This window comes from Salarias fasciatus, chromosome 6, assembly GCF_902148845.1.
Source record: "Salarias fasciatus chromosome 6, fSalaFa1.1, whole genome shotgun sequence".
Lineage (NCBI taxonomy): Eukaryota > Metazoa > Chordata > Actinopteri > Blenniiformes > Blenniidae > Salarias > Salarias fasciatus.
The window spans coordinates 26,012,096-26,030,473 of NC_043750.1; the positions used below are offsets into that span (position 1 = coordinate 26,012,096).

The 18,378-nt window shown below is 44.3% G+C and overlaps 3 protein-coding genes across 6 annotated transcripts in view; 1 reads left to right on the forward strand and 2 right to left on the reverse strand.

The window, feature by feature from the left end:
• The window catches only part of ube2o (ubiquitin-conjugating enzyme E2O), a 31,470-nt gene extending 22,364 nt beyond the window's left edge, over positions 1 to 9,106 (reverse strand). For both annotated transcript variants that reach the window (XM_030094630.1, XM_030094632.1), the window contains exon 1: positions 8,616 to 9,106. In XM_030094630.1, the coding sequence (XP_029950490.1) occupies positions 8,616 to 9,038 (423 nt within the window). In that variant the 5' untranslated portion in view covers positions 9,039 to 9,106. The remainder of the gene's footprint in view (positions 1 to 8,615) is intronic.
• Positions 9,107 to 12,920: 3,814 nt separating this feature from the next.
• aanat1 (arylalkylamine N-acetyltransferase 1) lies at positions 12,921 to 15,864 on the forward strand. Its single transcript, XM_030094694.1, has 3 exons — positions 12,921 to 13,157; positions 13,615 to 13,769; positions 14,975 to 15,864. The coding sequence occupies exons 1-3, from the start codon at positions 13,001 to 13,003 to the stop codon at positions 15,278 to 15,280; spliced, it is 618 nt and encodes a 205-aa protein (XP_029950554.1). The 5' UTR covers positions 12,921 to 13,000; the 3' UTR covers positions 15,281 to 15,864.
• Positions 15,865 to 16,055: 191 nt separating this feature from the next.
• Positions 16,056 to 18,378, reverse strand: part of LOC115390685 (inactive rhomboid protein 2) — a 28,795-nt gene continuing 26,472 nt past the window's right edge. For 2 of the 3 annotated variants that reach the window (XM_030094636.1, XM_030094637.1), the window contains exon 18: positions 17,923 to 18,354. In XM_030094636.1, coding sequence (XP_029950496.1) covers positions 17,923 to 18,354 — 432 coding nt within the window. Of the gene's footprint in view, positions 18,355 to 18,378 lie in introns of all 3 variants that reach the window. The other variant, XM_030094638.1, reaches the window with a different exon arrangement.

Sequence of the window (18,378 nt, forward strand, 5' to 3'; positions counted from 1 at the left end):
ACGTCAAAGTCCTCATCACAGACCAGGGCCGCGAGTTCTGCAACTGTGTCAATTAAGAGTTCTGCAGTTTCCGCAGCCTAGTTTTATATTTTAACTGGATACATTCTCATTGCAGAACTGTCGCAGCCACAGTCTTTACACTGCAACAAAATGTTTACCGTGCTGCGTCTCCTTTCTGCACCGTCACAGCTTCGCCTCCTGAGCACCTCCATCACCTTTTCCATGTCGTCCGTCATGTCGGCTCATCGCTTAGGAGCAAGGACGGTCTGGCAGCCTGGTGTGTTTGTGTGCTCAGAGGTCAGACGGCCATAAATAAGTCAGCAGAGATGGAACAAAATCAGTGATTTCCTGCTCTAGCCGATTTTCAATTAGCACAAGAAGCACAACAGCAGCTCTTTTTAACCTGAACTGTGCAGCACATAGTGAAGCAAACAACGCAAGTCTGGTTTCCTCTCTTCAATGTAGGTTCATTTCTTTCTGAAGGTCCAGCTGTAGCTCTGCTACAGGTCACCATTCTCATTGCACTGGAAAATTAAGACGAGGACACTGTCCGAGCTTTAAATCCTTCAGACAACAGCCGGAGCAGTTTTTCTTTTTTAATTTATGAAGCATACGTGCCCAGCGGACTTGTTCAAAACCAAAACTCCGGCTCTGCAGCACAACTGGGAGGGCCTTTACACTGCTGTCCCCGATTACACCAGTCAACCTCCAGACTCTGCAGTCCTGACGGAGAGGCGCCGGGCTTCATCTGAAGAGCACTAATGCTGCTGACTGGGAGCAGAGTGCAGCATAATACCAGACCGAAACGATCATCTGAATCAACTTCTATAGATTTTGTTTTGATGTAAAAATAAATAAATAAATAAATGTATAGCCCCTCTAATCTAAACCATGGGAAACTTGACAGGTTCAGGCTCACCAGTGAATATTCAAGAGAGTAAACTGTGCGGACTGAAGCCGACTGAATAAATGGCCTGAGCTCAGTTAATTTGCAGACAGAGACTAAATAAATAGAGATAACACAAGCAATGTGATCACCACAATACAGAAGGCCACTTCCACCCAGACAGCAACTGGAATCATTTATAAGCTAATCGTGGTAAGAATTTATGCTGCTGCATGCTGATCGCTTCACTCCTGCTAGATGCCTCTTTAATTCTTCAGAACATTTAGCTCACAAAAGCATACATGTCTATTAGTCACACATTATGCCTTCCAGTCTTTAGCAGAGCCGTCAGTTCCTATACGAACAGATTGGGATCTTGTGTTTTAAAAGCTTTTCAGCGGTAAGCTCATTTCCTACGAGTACTCTGACGTCTTGCAGCTAAAATGCTTTTTGAGCGCTGAGCAGGAACCATTTCCTTGACCGTGAGACGAGGATGGAAATGGAGATGAAAGAAGTCTGTGCAGTGACTTGAATGTAATTCCAGAGTCAGCCCTTCTAAAAGACAGAGGTTTCCATTGCGCGTCAGCTGGATGGATGGATGGATGGATGGATGGATGGATGGATGGATGGATGGATGGATGGATGGATGGATGGATGGATGGATGGAGGGATGCAGGGGCTGGCTGACAGATGGGACTCAGCCTGCAGTCAAAGCAAAGCATCAGCCTCACCTGCAGCACTCCGCCTTGCTCCACAGTGCTGTCTTTTTTTTTTTTTTTTTCAAACTCATGTTGACAGAAATCCAAAGAGAAATGTGTCCAACTTGAAATTAGCAATGGAAGTGATCAGCACATTACTTTTGAGAATAACCCACACCAACAGGGGATATCCCTAAAAAACAGGATTTTTTGCTCCCAAAGATGTGGCGCTTACACGATGAAGTGAATTCAGCAGTAGAAATTTGTAGTTGCAGGTTTTTTTCCTTTCTAATTTGAAGGAGTAACAACAGATCTTCTCAAAATTCGGCCTTCAAAAAGGTTTGAAAAGGTTTAGCATAAGATTATCAAAAGAGATTTAATTCAACTTTAGCTTCACTTTATGTTGCTGTAGTTTTTTCTTATTCTAAAGATAAAATACACTCAAATCTAAATTTCAAACTAGCACATGCCATCTTCACAACATCAGATCCTTTCATCTGATGTCCTTCAGACTCTTATTTGCGACCAAGGTTTAAAAAACTGTTTTCTCCTCATTTCAGTCTAAAGTGTGGCTGCGAGGGTGAGTGTTTTGCTTTTACCAGATGTAGCTGGTCTTACAGTCGGTGGTGAGATCTCTCCTCTAAAGCAGCATTTCTCTGAAAAGCATTTTGAACTGAAGCACTCCACAGCACCCAGCCATAGAGGAAACGCATACCATGTGACTACAGGCTGTTTTCTTTGCCGTTCCACTCACTCATATCATTCAGTCTGCTGCATACAAAGGTTTCCAACGAGCGGTGTGCGGAGTGTTCCTAAACGACTGGCAGAGCAGGTAGTGTCTTCCACACCTACTTTAAAGGGAGGTATAAAAGCAGTAAAACCTGCAGAGTCTCTCAGCTCACTTCATAAAGCACCACACTCAGCTGGGCTTTATGTGTAAAATGTACCACAGTCAACTGTCCATGACACCTGCTTCCAGGTGGAACCTTAATGGCTGCGCAATGAAACACGGCAACAAAATGTTAGTGTTTGCTTCTTTTTTGTCGGAGTCAATCGTCTGCTCACAGCTACACGGAATTTAATCGTCTCAGATAAAATCTGTCTCACTTCTCGATCTCACTACATAGAAAGAAGGTCTCCAGTCCGAGCTTGACTTCGAGGCCTTTTAATGTGGTGCTCATGTTCTCTTCGTAGTCAGTCGGACTGGCTCCAGCACAGAGAAACGTATGAATTAGTCAGATCTGTATTCAGGACAGTGAATCTATAAGCGTGCATATCACTGCCAACTCCAGGCAGATGAGCCTGAACAGCAGCGGAAGAGGGATTTAATCCTGAAGCGTAGCAGAAGGTGGACTGATGGCATTTCGGGAAGTAAAAGCCTGCACATTATAACAGCCGTGTGGTGCAGAAGTGTCTGCCTCGCTCATTATCCTGTTTCCAGACAACATTTCATCCACGCGACATCCTCCGTTGGCGTTCGGTGCTTGTTTCGCCCCACCTCTCTCACGCACTCACAGATCCTTCCCCACCGCGTTTCTGTCTGCAGTGCAGTCAAACACTCCGTCCAGCTCCAACCTCCCTGTCATCGTTATGACCACGTCAGCAGCCCCCCTCCGCCTGCTCCACCGTCCAGGAGGAGACCGTGGCCTCGGCTCAACTCGCCCACCGTGACAGGATGCGCAGCGTTCATTAAAACCTGTAACAGCCCGGCGGACGAGCCTCGCTGCTGCCCTTTGCAGACCAGGAGGGGCGGCGCTGCCTTTCTGGAGGTCTCGTCAGGTGTCAGGACACCCTGACACACACACACACACACACACACACACACCCATCGTGCTGCTGGCTACCTGCTGCAGCGCACGCCTGTCCTTGGAGAGAAATTTCAAGGTTGTGCCGCAGAAACGGTTCACCGTGTGTTCAGCAACGCCGTCTGGAGTCCGTGGCTCAAAGCAGCCAGTGACGGAAAGGTGTGCGGCTTTCTGATGCACTCGATGAATAAATCCCACTGCCAAACTCACACAAGCACTAAACAACACAACACATTCGCTTCTGAAACACACTAAATTCAAATATGCCCCAAAAAAATATGCACATTTCATTGGCACATTTGAAGCAGAAAATACTTTGTGCACATGCTGCATTTTAAAGAACACCTCCCACAACCTCCAGCAGAAAGTGTCGTCCACTGAAATGTTCCAGACAGTCACTCCACGACGCCATACAACACCTTCAGGTGGCAAATGTGGTGCTCACATCGTTACATGTCTGCTCACGCCGGAGGTTTAATTTTTAGGCATTTCTCCTCATGAAAACAGACCAGATGTCTCTGCCCCTTTCTGACAATCACAGAGACTAATCAGACACGGGGCGGGTTATCTTAACGTCCTCGCCGCGGCGTGGAGAAGAAGAGGGCAGTTATCAGGGTGTGTGGATCTGAGAATAAGATCTCACAGGAACCAAAACCTGCTGTGAGCTCGTTATCATCATGTCCCACAATCAAGAAGAAGTCAGAGGAGGTGAAACGCTGCCTTCGCTGTCCTGACAGAATCAAACAAACATTTCCTGGTAAAAACACACGGGTTGTAGCGTGTGCACTTAAAAATGTGCTGCAGTAAAGTATCAGTGAAGGCACTACAGACTGAATAAAAAGTGGTTTTACTGACTGGCTGATTCTGTACTGGAGGCTGCAGGTAACAGTTTTTCTTCACACACTCCACCTCCCATAACCCAGTTTCTCAAACCAGATTTCTGAATTCAGGTTAAGAGGTTTCCCCGCAAACATGCAGGAGAATAGAAACATACCCGATCATAACCAGGCCACTGACAAACGCGTGAAGACACCGGGTGAGTGCACGGAGATACAGTGTGTAGTATCTGTGTGTGGATGCTGTGCAGACACCCATTATGCTGATAAAACTAAAGGGACTCACTCTGCTCATTCAGGCTCTCGAAGCCTTGAGGGCAATGAAACAAGTCAGCCATGATCCCGACTGACTCACTAAAAAAAAAAAAAAAACAGCGAGTGGAATCAGTGCAGCTGACGGCAATAACCAGGGATCCCCGTTCATACCTGCACCTCCTCCTCCTCTGGGCGGAGGGATTCAGGTTTCATGGGGTGACAAAAAGTGATGTGCTGGAATGAAGGACTGGGCTGTAGACTGCTGAAGCCTCACTTGTACACTTGTTTGATCAATCAATCAACTGATTGAATATTTTCATACTGATAACTAAAAATGACCCGACTTCTCTGTTTAAAGTCAATTTTGGTGATGGTGTTTTTAAAACTGCTCTGTCCATTGGTGTGTAAAGCAGGCATTTCTGGTCAATCATTCACACAGACTCCCTTCTTGCTTGTGCCTCTTTCCTTCCTACTCAGAGTTAATTTGTTGCGATAGCAGCCTGAATGAGCAGCTGCTTGTCGTGAGTAAAGGTGTAAAAGGGTTCGTTATTCCCCAATCAATCAAACCGAATCCCCAGACTATCCCGGTGTGAAAAACATTTTCAATTAAACCAAGCCATGGTCACACTTCTCATGATAGCATGAATCAAACAAACACAAGAAGCTTGGCAGTAAAAGTATGTTCAAGTAAAAACTAAACAAAACAAAACAACAACAAAAAAAACTGAAAGCTGCAGCAATATAAATGTATACGGGAGTGTGTATTGTTCCCAGTTGTTCAGTAAGTGCCTCTTTGTTCCCTCCCGGGTGACCTTTAGAGGGCATCAACCAATCCCAGCCAAGCAATCGGGAGCGAGCGAATGAGGAGAAGGTGGGGTCTGTCATTTCTGGACAGGCTGTCTGGAGGAAACGGCTCATAATCTTCAATGCCTCCAGCTTTGTGGTTGTTAGAGTTAAGAATACTCCGTGACAGTAAAAAGTGAACACTAAGCTTTGCGTTTACCTTACTGTAAAACTTTATTCCCTGTGATTTGTAACTTATTTTAAAACCTAACATTCATCAAGTTTATTAAATTACTTTTGCGTCACCAACAGCATCTGGTGTTTTTGTTGATTCTCTTCCTGTTGATGAGCTGGACTGTAACGCTCCCTCATTCCGTTAATTTAGCAGATTGTTGCATTTACCTTCAAAACATACACACTTTGCTTTGAGAAGTTCAAGTTCAAAGACACCACAGATGGCCCAAACTCGTCTGTGTCTCACATGGACTAAATAACTTTTTGTAAAGTTATGCGTTTGGTTTTTTTTTTACAAACTTTTAAAAGGAATTGGCCGGGTGTTGACAGAGCACAGTTTGCACAGATGCACAAACCATGCAGCATCTGTCTAAGGGAAGCTGAAATTCAAATTTCCTTTTCAATGCTGTTAATGAGCCAAAAAAGAAAAAAAAAACTTTGTTCACAGTCATTGCTGTGTTTTGAGTCATCCAGCAGGTTTAACGGAGCATTGCACAGGAGGCGTTCACTGACCGGGTCACACATGGGTCACATGTTCAGAGCTGCTCAGAAATACAATGACCGAGGCTGCTGGTCTCAAAAAATAAATTCAGTTCAAGAAACGATCGGCAGTAATTTTTACCAGAATTTATTGCCGTCTTGATTTTTTTTTTTTTTCTAAAGCATGACAACACAGAGCAGATTTAGGCTCTCCAGTGACAGTCGTCCTGCTGATGGTCATATATTAACAAACTGTAGGTTGCAGATAATGGCACTTGTCAGCCAGTTATTGCCTGAAGGGCCTCCCAACAATCCTTTAATGAAGCAGGTCCACCGTTTCCAGCAACACCACCACACACTCTGTGTTATTATGATGGGCACAGGTAAAATAAACTTAATATATTGCATCTATTTGCTGCGCTGTGGTGAAGCTCAATGGTTCAACTTCCAGGCTCTCTAATGAAGCAACAAAGAAAGTGAGAACAGAGCAATAACTTCCACTTAATGACTGCTACTCTCCTGTTTTGCTGTGAAAACGCGGGTTTTATCGAGCCTCAAACAAGAGCGTCAGCGTTTACGCAGCAGCCTCTCCCACCCAGACTGATCCAGGAAGGAAACAATCCTACGGAGGCGCAGCCCGCAGAATAAATATAAGTCAGTATTTTTTACAAATACCATCTTGAAGATACGCAACTTTGCCTCCTGCAGGAAGTAATGATGAATTATTGATAAGAATATGAAACCATGCTCTCAGGATATATATATGCAGAAAATAAGAAGGAGCCTGTTGAGATGGGGCATCAAGCGCACAGAACGGCAAATGAGAAATCGCAGCAAAACCACACAATGAAATTCAAACACATGCAATTTAACACACTAGATCCTTTGAGGACAGAGTGTGGACCGTCCACACGGTGTGTAAACAGTTATTGTTGAAGGGAGGCAGCATTCGGCCTTTGTTCCATCTCACCAGAACTTTACTCATTTAGCTTGAAAGACAAAACAAAGTGGCCTAAGCCCTGAAAAAAAAGCTTCTTCTGGTCTCATCCTGCACGTCTAAAACAAGTTTATATGAGCTCTTTCCAGAGCCATTCCCCTTTAAACCCGGTGACCCTTTTCCACAAAGCCCAGGAGAAATCTAGAGAAGCCCAGGAGAGCAACACGGCTGCAGGTTTCCCACATCTTCACTGATCCCAATTAGACTAACCATGATAATATATACATCTTTCCAAATAAAAAGCCATATAAACACAACAGGATTTCTACTAGAAGGACAAACTGGACCATAACATGTTGACTGTACGATGGCGGTTATTTAAAAACAAAAATGACTGAAGGGATAATTAATGTGACTTAGGGTTTTTACTCAGCTCCATTCATACTTTGGTGCTTTTGTCTGTGTTAACAATCAGAAATGTATTAATAGCAACAAAACTAATTATCTGAATGATGAGTAGCCTATCCAACTTGCTACACTGGATATCACTCAGGTCCTGAAGGAAAATATTTATCTAAATTAAGCGCAGCTTCATCAAAGAGATCAGATTATGTCAAGAGTTAGGTCAGATCATACACAATGACTACTTTATACTGAAATTCTGATTTTTTTTTCTCTGAAAACAACATGTAATGCTGATGAGAACTGTGAGCTGAAATCTTGATTTACTGAAACAGCAGTCTAGTTGTAAATTATAACCAATTTACTATAGCTATGTTTTCTTTCTCAATATATACTGGTCAGCTAGGTTGGACAGCCCCAAAGCCAACCAATAAATAAAAAACTAACAAAATGTAGCAATATCCCTTATCTCACCTGAGTGCATTAAGTATTTCATGGGCTCAATCAGCATCATTTTGAAATATCAGTCCAAAATGAACATCACTGCCAACTGGCTGAATGTTCAATGCTTTGCAGGCCTTTTCTAATATATATATTTCAGTGGTTGATAAAGCACAATTTACACAACATAAGCTGATTTTACTGCATGTTTTGAGTGTCGAGATGGCTGTAAGTAGACAAATGAATATACATGGAGTCTATTATTTACCATAAAATATAATGGCGTGGCTTCATAACGATGTCAGCAAATCCTCTAGAACAGGAGAAATACCGACACACCAAGGATCGTAAAAACAGACATTTATATAAAGAAAATCGGGTGGTTTGAGACATAAGTGAGTCAGAAATAAAACAGAGATGCATCCAGGGTTTGGTCTGAGGCCAGGTCACACCCTGTTGAGGAACTACAGTCACTGATCGATAGGTATGAGGTTACAGGAAGGTCCTGCACCTGCCAAGAGCTGCACAGCCACAGGCAGGGCTGCTCGCTGGACCTGCACCCAGACAGCCGGTGTTTCTATTCGGCGGACCAGCAGCAAGCTGGACCCGCTGAGGCGGAACCAGCCGGTGCCGTTGGCCCGGACCGGCTGAGGGACATGAGGTTGCGAGCTACGCTGCTAGCTAGCATGTGTGCTCCGCTGCTAACCAATTAGCCAGCTGGGCTGTGGCTTTTTAGGCAGATGGATTAAGTGAAGCTGGTCTGCAGGCAGACCAAAAACCCTCCCCTGGAGCCGCTGTCAGGCTCGGACCGCCGGGCAGTGTCGGTGTAAACACGACCACGCTAGCCGCTGAGTGTACCTTTGTCTCCCTGATGTCCTGCTTGCCTCCTTCGGGGTACCACTGGACGCGGACGAACCCGCGACCGAGAGGCCGGCTCGGGGTGTCCACGGCGCTCTCAGTGTCCGAGCCACACGGGACTCGTCCGCCTCCACCACCGCCGCCGCCGCCGCCGCCTCCTCCATCTCCGCCTCTCCCTCCGCCATCATCGAGATCTGAGTCCGAGTTAAATTCCTCCTCTCCGTGGATCATCCGTACCAGGCCAAACCGGACTGAGCCGCGGTAACGTCCGGAGACCAGGTCGTGGGAGAAGAGGAGCCTCTGGGAGTCGTCCGCCGTGGGGGACAGAGCCATGGAGGGAGGCTCCGAGCCCGGACTGGCTGCGGGAGAGAGGCCCGGTGTCGGTGATGCTGGCGCCGCCTCCGATGCTCCGGGCTCCGCCATCGCTGTTGCTGCTGTCGGTGATGCGGGAGCTCGAGGATGACGGAGAGCGTGAAGAGCTGTAACCTGGAAGCGGCGGAGCGCACGTGGTTACGTAGCTACGGAGGCTGTCACCAGTGCAGTGTGTATGCGTCATCACGCACGACCGGAAGTCAGCGCGGATATTCAATGAGCCCATAGACTGTATAATAACTTGATCAAGTCCCCAAATCCTCCAAAGTAACACAAAACTTCCAAAAAAAGTGGCTATAATTGTCACCACTACATGGAACATAATCACTAAGAAATTCAGAGAGTTCATAAATACAGAAAAAGACGCACCAAAAGATCATAATACACAAATGTTGATACTGTGACAACAAAGACAAGCAATATGACTACAAGACATAGCATGAAGATGAACATATACACAAAAAAAAGCATGAAATAAATGTATTCTCCTGACAAGACATGCATATTTTCCCTGACATACTGACTGCAAAATGACAAGACACTGTGGAGTTTTGATTATGTGTAGTTTTGGTTTTAATACCAAACAAGAAAAAAAAAAAGTCAAATGCCATTCCAAGCAACATTTGTTAATCTGTGCCATTTCGTCTTTGAAAACTCAATAAATAAAGTTTGGGGAAAAAGGCACAAAATTACCACAAATACATGATGAATTACTTCACAAATATACATGCAATCGTCACAGTCATTTAAAGCTAGGGTAGACGATGTTGTCCAAAAGCACTTTTTGTCATACTGAGTGAAATGCTCCTTGCCCCCTGGGAGAAGTCAATACATTATGTGTACGGAAAACAGACCGGAAAAAATCTGACAACTGTAGCGGCCACAGGACAGTAAAAACTCCGACCAGGAGCGGACTTGTAAGGAGCGGACCGCTCTTAAGGAACCAATCAAATCCCTTCGCCATTCTCCCAGCCCCCTGCGCGTACATTTCAATGGCGTGCACTGGCCCTGGTTCAGTGTGCGCGCGCGTTGCCAAGGCGCTCTCGGCGCTCACGGCTCCCGTGAAAAATAGAACGAAGTGGAGCGGGTGCACTGCGCTCCTATGCGTGTTGTGTGCGGGCAGTCAGAAAGGTTAATGACATTGGAGGCGATCTCAAACACTCGCACGCGCGTGTTCTGCATCCATTGTGTTCGCTCCCAACGGGGTGGGAGCTGGGCGGAGCTAGGCGGAGCCTTGGGGAGACGCTACATTCGTGCTACATGCTAGTTTTCCAAGATCGCCGACCCTGGCTTTAATAACACATATTCCATAGGAAACCCAATCTTCATTTAATGAGATCTCATCCAACCATCTTCGCTTTGTTCTGTTTGGGATCCAATGGTGCCCAGCCCAATACCAGCTAACAATACACTTGAACAACTATACAGTCCATTACACACAGCTGATGAGATTTCAATTAACACAAAAAAGAGTGTGAAAGAGAAGTGTATTTCCACAGTGTATGTTGAATCCCTCCATGATTTATTCTTTTGATGTTTTTAGGTGCATTTTTAAATTAATCATCAATTCATTGTGTTGGGGAAAGACATTTTGCTTTATTAAGCAAAATATACCTCTTTAGGTCAGCTAAAGGAAAATGTGAATGTTATTCAACACCAACCCATGATGTATACTCTAAAGCAGGGGTCACCAACCCTGTTCCTGGAGAGCCCCTATCCAGCATGTTTTCCTTCTTTCCCTGTTTCAACACAACTGCTGGCATCAACAGGCTCGTTACTGGGCTTTGCTCTTTGCTTGGTGATTAGAGAATAAATAGATTCAGGTGTGTTGAAGCGGGGAGAGAACTAAAACATGCTGGATAGGGGCTCTCCAGGAACAGGGTTGGTGACCCCTGCTCTAAAGTAAAAACTCTGGAAAAATTGAATCCAGAGGCGGAGCATGGGTCTCAGTACAGAGGGGGCGGAGCATTCTCGACGGGCCCTTATGATAGTAAGTTTACCATTCAAACAATACCTCATGCTACCATCAAACAACACACTAATGCTCACTTTTATTGAGCCAAGCAAACGCATATGCATCAGAAAGCAGAATAAAGTCACAAACCAGTTCACAAACTTGTTCTGAAGAACAAATACACACACACACACACACACACAAACTCAAATGCAGCCTGACAGATGTCAATCACAGAGTGTTCGCTGTCCATGGTGCTGAAAGCTCAGATAAAAACTTACTGGCTAAATCTGTACCATCTTTGATACAGCTTAAACATAAAATGAACACAGCTGGTCTAAAATTACACGATCTATTCAGATAGATATAGACACAGCTATCTATATCTTTTGGAATTCACGTATATTAAAAAGAAAAATAGACTCGCTGTCACTTATAGTTGAAAGCAATACAAGGCACATTCAAATAGCTAGGTGTTTAAGGCCACAGCATTCTGATAAAGATAATATTTTTGAAGGTTTCACTGACTCACCAATGGCTCCGATGTTAGGTTTTGGGTAGTACCGCTAGCGGCTAGCATAGTGTTTAGCATACTGTTGAACTTCCCTCCAAAGAGTTCAGATCAAGTGCAAAGAAAAAACTCGTTCCTGCCGCACAGCCAATCAGCGCTGGCTTACAGCTCTGATGCATTCACGGACAGTCCTCATGTAAGAATTTGTAAATTGGAGCCCACAATCATATGCGTATACCTTCTCGCACACACTGCACATTTTATTATAATAATTTATTTACGGGTAAATGTGAACCATCACATGAAACGGGGCCCTATGACCTTGTGGACCCTGGGGCGACTGCCCCCTTGCCTCGACTCTGGCTCTGCTACAGATTGAAGCATTTCCTTTTTATACTTTTGCTCCAGATTTTAAAGGCTTCTGTCAATTCTTGTGTTCAAATCAGCGTAATTTGAATTGCAGTGGGTTAAACTCATGAACTCCAAATTGTATTTGCGTTTATGAATATTCCAGCTAACTTTGGAAGAAGCCAGGATCTATACACCCTCTACTCGTAACCATTCAGTCACAGGGCAAATGGAAAGATAGTTTATCAAACATACTCTCATTCACATCATTCATAACCAACCAGTCTTCTATAACCTTGGGTGCATATAATTTTGGACAGTTAGACTGTGGACTGTTCAGAGGTTTGGTTCAAATCCTGCTATATACTGAGTAAGGCCCTTGACCTCGGCAGCTATGTTAAGATTAACCATCAATAGGGTGAGTCACTTGCAGAGAAGTGCTTTCTTACATCACAACAGATATTTAATCGTTTTCTTTGTGATTAATTGGTCATACTTTGCAGGGTAGTGGGCCATAATGCTATTTCTGGGCCCTGGATTGTATGTTTTGACACCACTCGCTGTTTACCCTCTTGAAAATCTTAACAGAGTTTGTTTAACCCTGAAGATAAACAAACTCCCACACATTCTCTAATCCTCTTACAGATTTGGAGAAGCATGGAAAAATCGTGAACTCCGCTTAAAGGGACTTTGAACCGTAAACGGAAAGCCACCTTGTGGGAAATCACTCCAAGTGAGGTAAATGGAGCTTCTTCAGTCTGACTGCTTTAATTGGCACTGACACTAACCGATCAGAATAGCTCCTTCCTTTCTAAATACCTCTTGTGAGTCACTGTTTTATTGAGTCATTCTTCCCATTAATAAAATAGAGCCGTAAACACACGATCTTTAAGATCCAAATCGACTGCTGAGGTGCACGAGACCCAGAATTCTCCACACACGGATCCCCCCTTTGACCTCTGTTCAACTCACTCATGAAAGTGGAGGGTTTGGCCAATCCGCCGCTCTCACGGATTATAAACAGCGCGCCGGTATAAATACAGGCGGTGTTCAGGTCTCGGCTCAGTCTTCAGGCGCGCTCCCACGCACGCTTTACGCACACAGGTCAGGCTGACCCAGTCGGAAAATTGGACTGAAACTCAGAGATCGAGCTTGTCTGCCCGCTGATTTGTGACCTCGCCGTGTTTGGTGTGAAGAGCCATGAGCCTGTCCGTGATGAGCGCGGGGCCGTTCAGGAAGCCGCTCCACATGCGCGCCCCGCCGGTGCCGCAGGGCCGCAGACACACGCTGCCCGCCAGCGAGTTCCGCTCCCTCAGCCCGGAGGACGCCATCAGCGTGTTCGAGATCGAAAGAGAAGGTTTAAAAAACATTTATTTCTTCATTTTGCGATTGTTGTACTTTTTGCGGATCTATGTCAAAGGTTGCAGACTCTGTGCACTTTTACGCACGGAGGCGCTTAAAAAACTGCTGAGACAAATACAGTAAACGGAAGATCATATATATATATTTTGTTTTTCATATTGTAGGTGATATAATTATCACTTTTTTGCGTCAGGAAATATTTGTAAAGTGCTTTTGAGTGATTTGCATGATCTTGCGCCGCGCCAATAATGGATCCGTTATTTGCGTAATTTTACAATTCCTATTTCATTCTATCAATCTTTCGCATTTTTTAAATTTCTAGATGAAATTGCCCCTAAACCCTCACAGGGATCCATTATTTGCGCAGCCCCCATCACCCAAAAGCACCGGATCTATTCCTTATATACTTTTTTGTTGTTGTTGCTGAGACGTGTGTCCTGTTCCCGTCGCAGCCTTCATCTCGGTGTCCGGCGAGTGTCCCCTCCACCTGGACGAGGTGCGTCACTTCCTCAGCCTGTGTCCCGAGCTGTCTCTTGGCTGGTTCGAGGAGGGCCGGCTGGTGGCGTTCATCATCGGCTCACTGTGGGACCAGGAGCGGCTTACCGAGGTAAGACACCTGGACATCAGATTTACCGCCGACACGGACTGGCGGGGAAAACGCAAGACGAGGTTGAAAACAGATTACCGGAGAGATTTAAGTGCATATTTACGGTAGTATGTCTTCGGAAATTCAGTGACGATAAATGTCACACAGATCCTCTTATATCTGTCGTGAAATAAATACACTGACAGGTGGAGTCAGGGTCAGATAGGCCCTTTAAATCAAATAGTCAGCTTTATTGGAGTCAGGGGAGCCACAATATCCCCTGGACATCGAAAACCTTATTCAAGCGTTTTGCCAAACGCAGTCTGAGCTCTTCAGGTGAAAGGTTCAACAAGTGACACATTGAGTTTTAATTTCCCCTGCAAGTTAAATCTGTAAAAATTCACCTTGATGTTTCACATATGACATATTTCAAACATTTTTTCATTGTATTTATTTAGACTGTAGCTTATATAAACCACAAAGACAAAAAAAAAAAACGCCAATATATTTATTAAAACCCCACCACCCACAATTTGATTCTGTATAATTATAATTGGTAATTTTGCTGAAATTTGCTCTCATATGAATGTGAATTCTGTTAGTTTTTGCCACTTTAATCCAAGTCTCCAACTGTGTTACTTCAACTGAAAAGCAGTGTAGAGTTGCAGATTTTGAATTATCTAGTTTAATTGTGCCCAAATATTACGAAACATTTTCTAAAGATGTGACTCATTCTAATGTTTGTACAGCTTCAGACATTAATGTAATTTCTCGATTGTCCTGATTTTGAGATGTTTTGACCTCAAAATGTTCACAAGTTAATTTTTTTAAATTATGGAATTTAAAAACTAAAACTCTTTCAATCAAGTGTTTGTGTAAAGTTTTGATATTTTTTAAATTACCTAAATTTAAGGACAGGCTGTAAGTAATCCACAAATCCCATCCCATCACAAAATAACAAAACCTATAACAAAGATTTAAGCAATTCTCAACAAAAGGATCAAACAGGAATAATTCGAAACAATAGGTGACATAAACAATGTAATAATGTTGAGTAGAACACAGAAGATAATTCTTTCAACTTATTGACATCAAGTGGAAGATGTTGGACTGTCAGAGGAAGCTGAAATAATCAAACACAGAAAGGCCTTTAATTCAGGGTTCAGCTTGTCCTGCAGCAGCGTTCCCTCCCCCTCACTGCTCTCTCCCTGCCGTCTGCTCTCCAGGACGCCCTCACGCTGCACAAGCCGCACGGCACCACGGTCCACATCCACGTCCTGGCCGTCCACCGCACCTTCCGCCAGCAGGGGAAGGGCTCCATCCTCATGTGGCGCTACCTGCAGTACCTCCGCTGCCTGCCCTTCGTCCGCCGCGCCGTGCTCATGTGCGAGGACTTCCTGGTTCCCTTCTACCAGAAGTCCGGCTTCAAGGTGCAGGGCCCCAGTCAGATCACGGTGGGGCCCCTGACCTTCATTGAGATGATGCACCCAGTCAGGGGCCACGCCTTCATGCGCCGCAACAGCGGATGCTGAGGACCAGGATGAGCTCTGTCATGGTGGACGCACCCACACCAGTGTGAAAACAAGTTTGAGTAATTTTGTTGTGCGATCAGTGGTTGTGATCATCGCCGGGAGGGAAAGTCGTTCAGCAGGCGGCGAGCTGAAAGACGGACCCAGAGACTAAACGAAGGTCCTGATTTGTCGTTTGGGTTTTCATCAATGTCAAAATCACCGAGCAAAGAATGTAAACACTTAAGTTGTTTTTTGTTGTTGTTGTTGTTGTTGTTAAAAAGTATTTACATTTTTATCTGGATAAATGCTGGACGTTTATTCATCTTGCAGAGTAGCGAGCAGATGCCTTTCTTTTTTTTGTCTTGCACTGTTTTACATATGTTTGTATCTAACATGGTGACTCCAAATAAGGACATAATTAGTTAAATATTTTCATGCTTTAGTAAAATTACAAAATGTTAACAAAATGCTACAAGAGGCTGTACGAGCATATTTTTCTGTTTTAAACTCAGATTTGTACAAGTATATACAAAAAAAAAATCTGATGAACAATGATGCTTATCTGAACAGTGTCTCTGTTAGATTCGCGAATAGTCACCACCTTTGCCTCCTAAAGTCTTGAATCAAGACAAATGATTATTTTTTTTTGTTTGTAATGTTTGGTCAAAGTTATAAAAAGGTTATATTTTCTAACTGCCTTGTGTCCATATTGTCTGATTTGCATGCAAACATACACACATTCACTTTAAATAGTTGTCAAGAGGGTTTTTTTCTAAAACTGAAATGAAACAACATTACCACAGTTTGTATTATATTTTAAAGTTTCCCTTCTTTATTATATTAAACAGTAAAAAGGGTGAACTCATTTGGTCCCGATGCAAACACTGCAGTGTGGCTGCTTCCTGTAGAAATGGCGGTGGACAGGGGATCGTTGTGATTCAGCTCACATATTCACATGCACGCATATCAAAAGGCACAGTAAAGAGGTTTCCTAAAATACAAAACCGTGCTGAACGTCACTCAGTCAAGTTAACTGAAACAAATATCCTCCAAACACAACTACGATTGTCAAAAAGGGGGCTCCCAAAAAACCCAAATTCTAACCAACAAACATGGAAACACTTCATGCCAGTGATGTGAGGACTGTTTCAGGGCGTCTCACATCCTACAGTTACACTCATCACATTGTCAGGAACATATTTCAACATCAGCCTCAAGGACTGCAACTCGAGCAGTGAGGGAAGTGAAACGTGTGTAAAGAACAAATTGCAGAGGACGGAGCTTTAGCCAGGCTTCAGACAATCAGTCCTGGATGGTGTGACAGTCAGAAGGTGATGTATTTCAAAGCCTTTCAAAGGTGACAGAGAAACAGTTTATATGACCGTCTGTTTTCACAGAGTCCAAAAAAAAAAAAAAAAAAGCACACAAAACTTTATTTATTCCAACAAAGAAAACAAAGGTTTGGTTACATTCCCAGAATAGATATTACGCTCCTAACATGCTCTTTAGGCACCACTGTGTCTACTGATAAATCCGACTGGACTGAGTTCGATTGAAAACGTATTAGTGCAGGAGGTTGCACGGGAAAGTGCCGGTGTTGCGCCTGTGAGCAGATAAAAGCAGCAGGAAGAAGTTGCTTTGGTACAGTTTGGTCAGAAACATGTCAGTGGGAGGAGAGCAGTATGAAAAGGTAGAGTGAGACATCTTTGTAAAACAGCAGAGTTTGTTTAAGGCAGCAAGTGGTTCAAGAGAAATTTTGCCTTATTTCAAAACTGATGTTTTTTTTTCAGCCAGACAGTTAATACTCATCCATGTTTTCTGCTCTGAAGCAGGGGTGTCAGAAGATGCAATGGTTTACTTTATAAGTGTGAAATATAAAAAGAAAACATTAAGCAACTTAGATTTTTCAATGAAAACAATGAATTTGATGAGGAGTCGATGTGACGCAGCATTTATACTCCAGCTGAGAGATCGGTGATGAACGAGTTTCTGCAGTCATAACTGTGTAAACAGCATGACAATTTCACATCTTTCTGCAGGATTTACCAAATTAAGTGCAGACTTGAGTATTTTTTTTGCATTTTGGATGCAACAAAACCAGAGAAACAACTAGTCAGGAATAAAGGAAAATGTCACTTCTTGTTAGTTTTTTTTTACTGTGAGTCCAACTCAGGGTGAAATCAGGCTGCATGTGGACTCTGGACTGAAATGATTCTGACACCTCTGCTCTAAAGAAGATCAACATGTCAAATGAAGACGTAAAACCAGCACAGTTAAAACAGAAGTAGGAGAAATGAATGGCAGCTTTTGCAGTGTTGAGTACAGAACATTTGTGGAAGGATTCATCCGATAAATCTCAGTTACGATATCTGCTTCCCCTCAGATGTTTGTCCTTCAGATCTGGAAACCAGAGACTGGTGTTGTCTAAATATTATCGCTGGGGCCCATTCAGCTCGATGTGGCTTTAATGTCCTGAGTTTATGTTCATGTCTTCAGATTCAGACTTGACTGAGGGTTGAGGAGGTTAAATAACTTTTAGTAAACGAGTTAGGAGGCTGAGAAAAGACGGATCCAGCTTCACTCGCATGGACTCTGAACGGATCCTTGATGAGGAAACTATAACTGCCACAATGTCAGAAAAGCCCTGGCGTGCAGCCGAGAGACTAGTGCACCACGTGGTCGATGTCGTGGTCGATGTCGTACTTTTCACAGAACTTGTTTGTGAAGGGCAGGCAGGTGAGGTGCTCCAGCCAGTGCCAGTTGATGGGGTAGATATAAAACCAGACGAAGAGGGAGGAGAAGAGCCCGATGTAGGCCAGCATGGACACGACGATGAGGATGCGCTTCCGGTACTTGTCGAACGTCCCGAAGGTGACGTAGGGCAGGAAGGCAAAGGAGAGCAGCAGGCCGCTCAGGAAGCCGAAGATGTGGGCGATGTTGTCGATCCAGGGCAGGAGGCCGCACAGGAAGAGGAAGAAGACGATGCCCAGCAGCTTGAGGAAGGCGTTCCACGGCTTCTCCAGCATCTGCCAGCCCTGGATCAGCTCGACGAAGAGGCAGGCGAGGAGGCCGAACTGAGACCCCGCCGGACCCACCTGGACAGCAGAAAACAGCGTCAC

Coding starts and splice junctions, on each gene's coding strand:
- aanat1 (XM_030094694.1), top strand. CDS start 13,001: ATGAGCCTGTCCGTGATGAGCGCGGGGCCGTTCAGGAAGCCGCTCCAC. Junction 13,158..13,614: donor GTTCGAGATCGAAAGAGAAG/GTTTAAAAAACA, acceptor TTCCCGTCGCAG/CCTTCATCTCGGTGTCCGGC. Junction 13,770..14,974: donor ACCAGGAGCGGCTTACCGAG/GTAAGACACCTG, acceptor TCTGCTCTCCAG/GACGCCCTCACGCTGCACAA.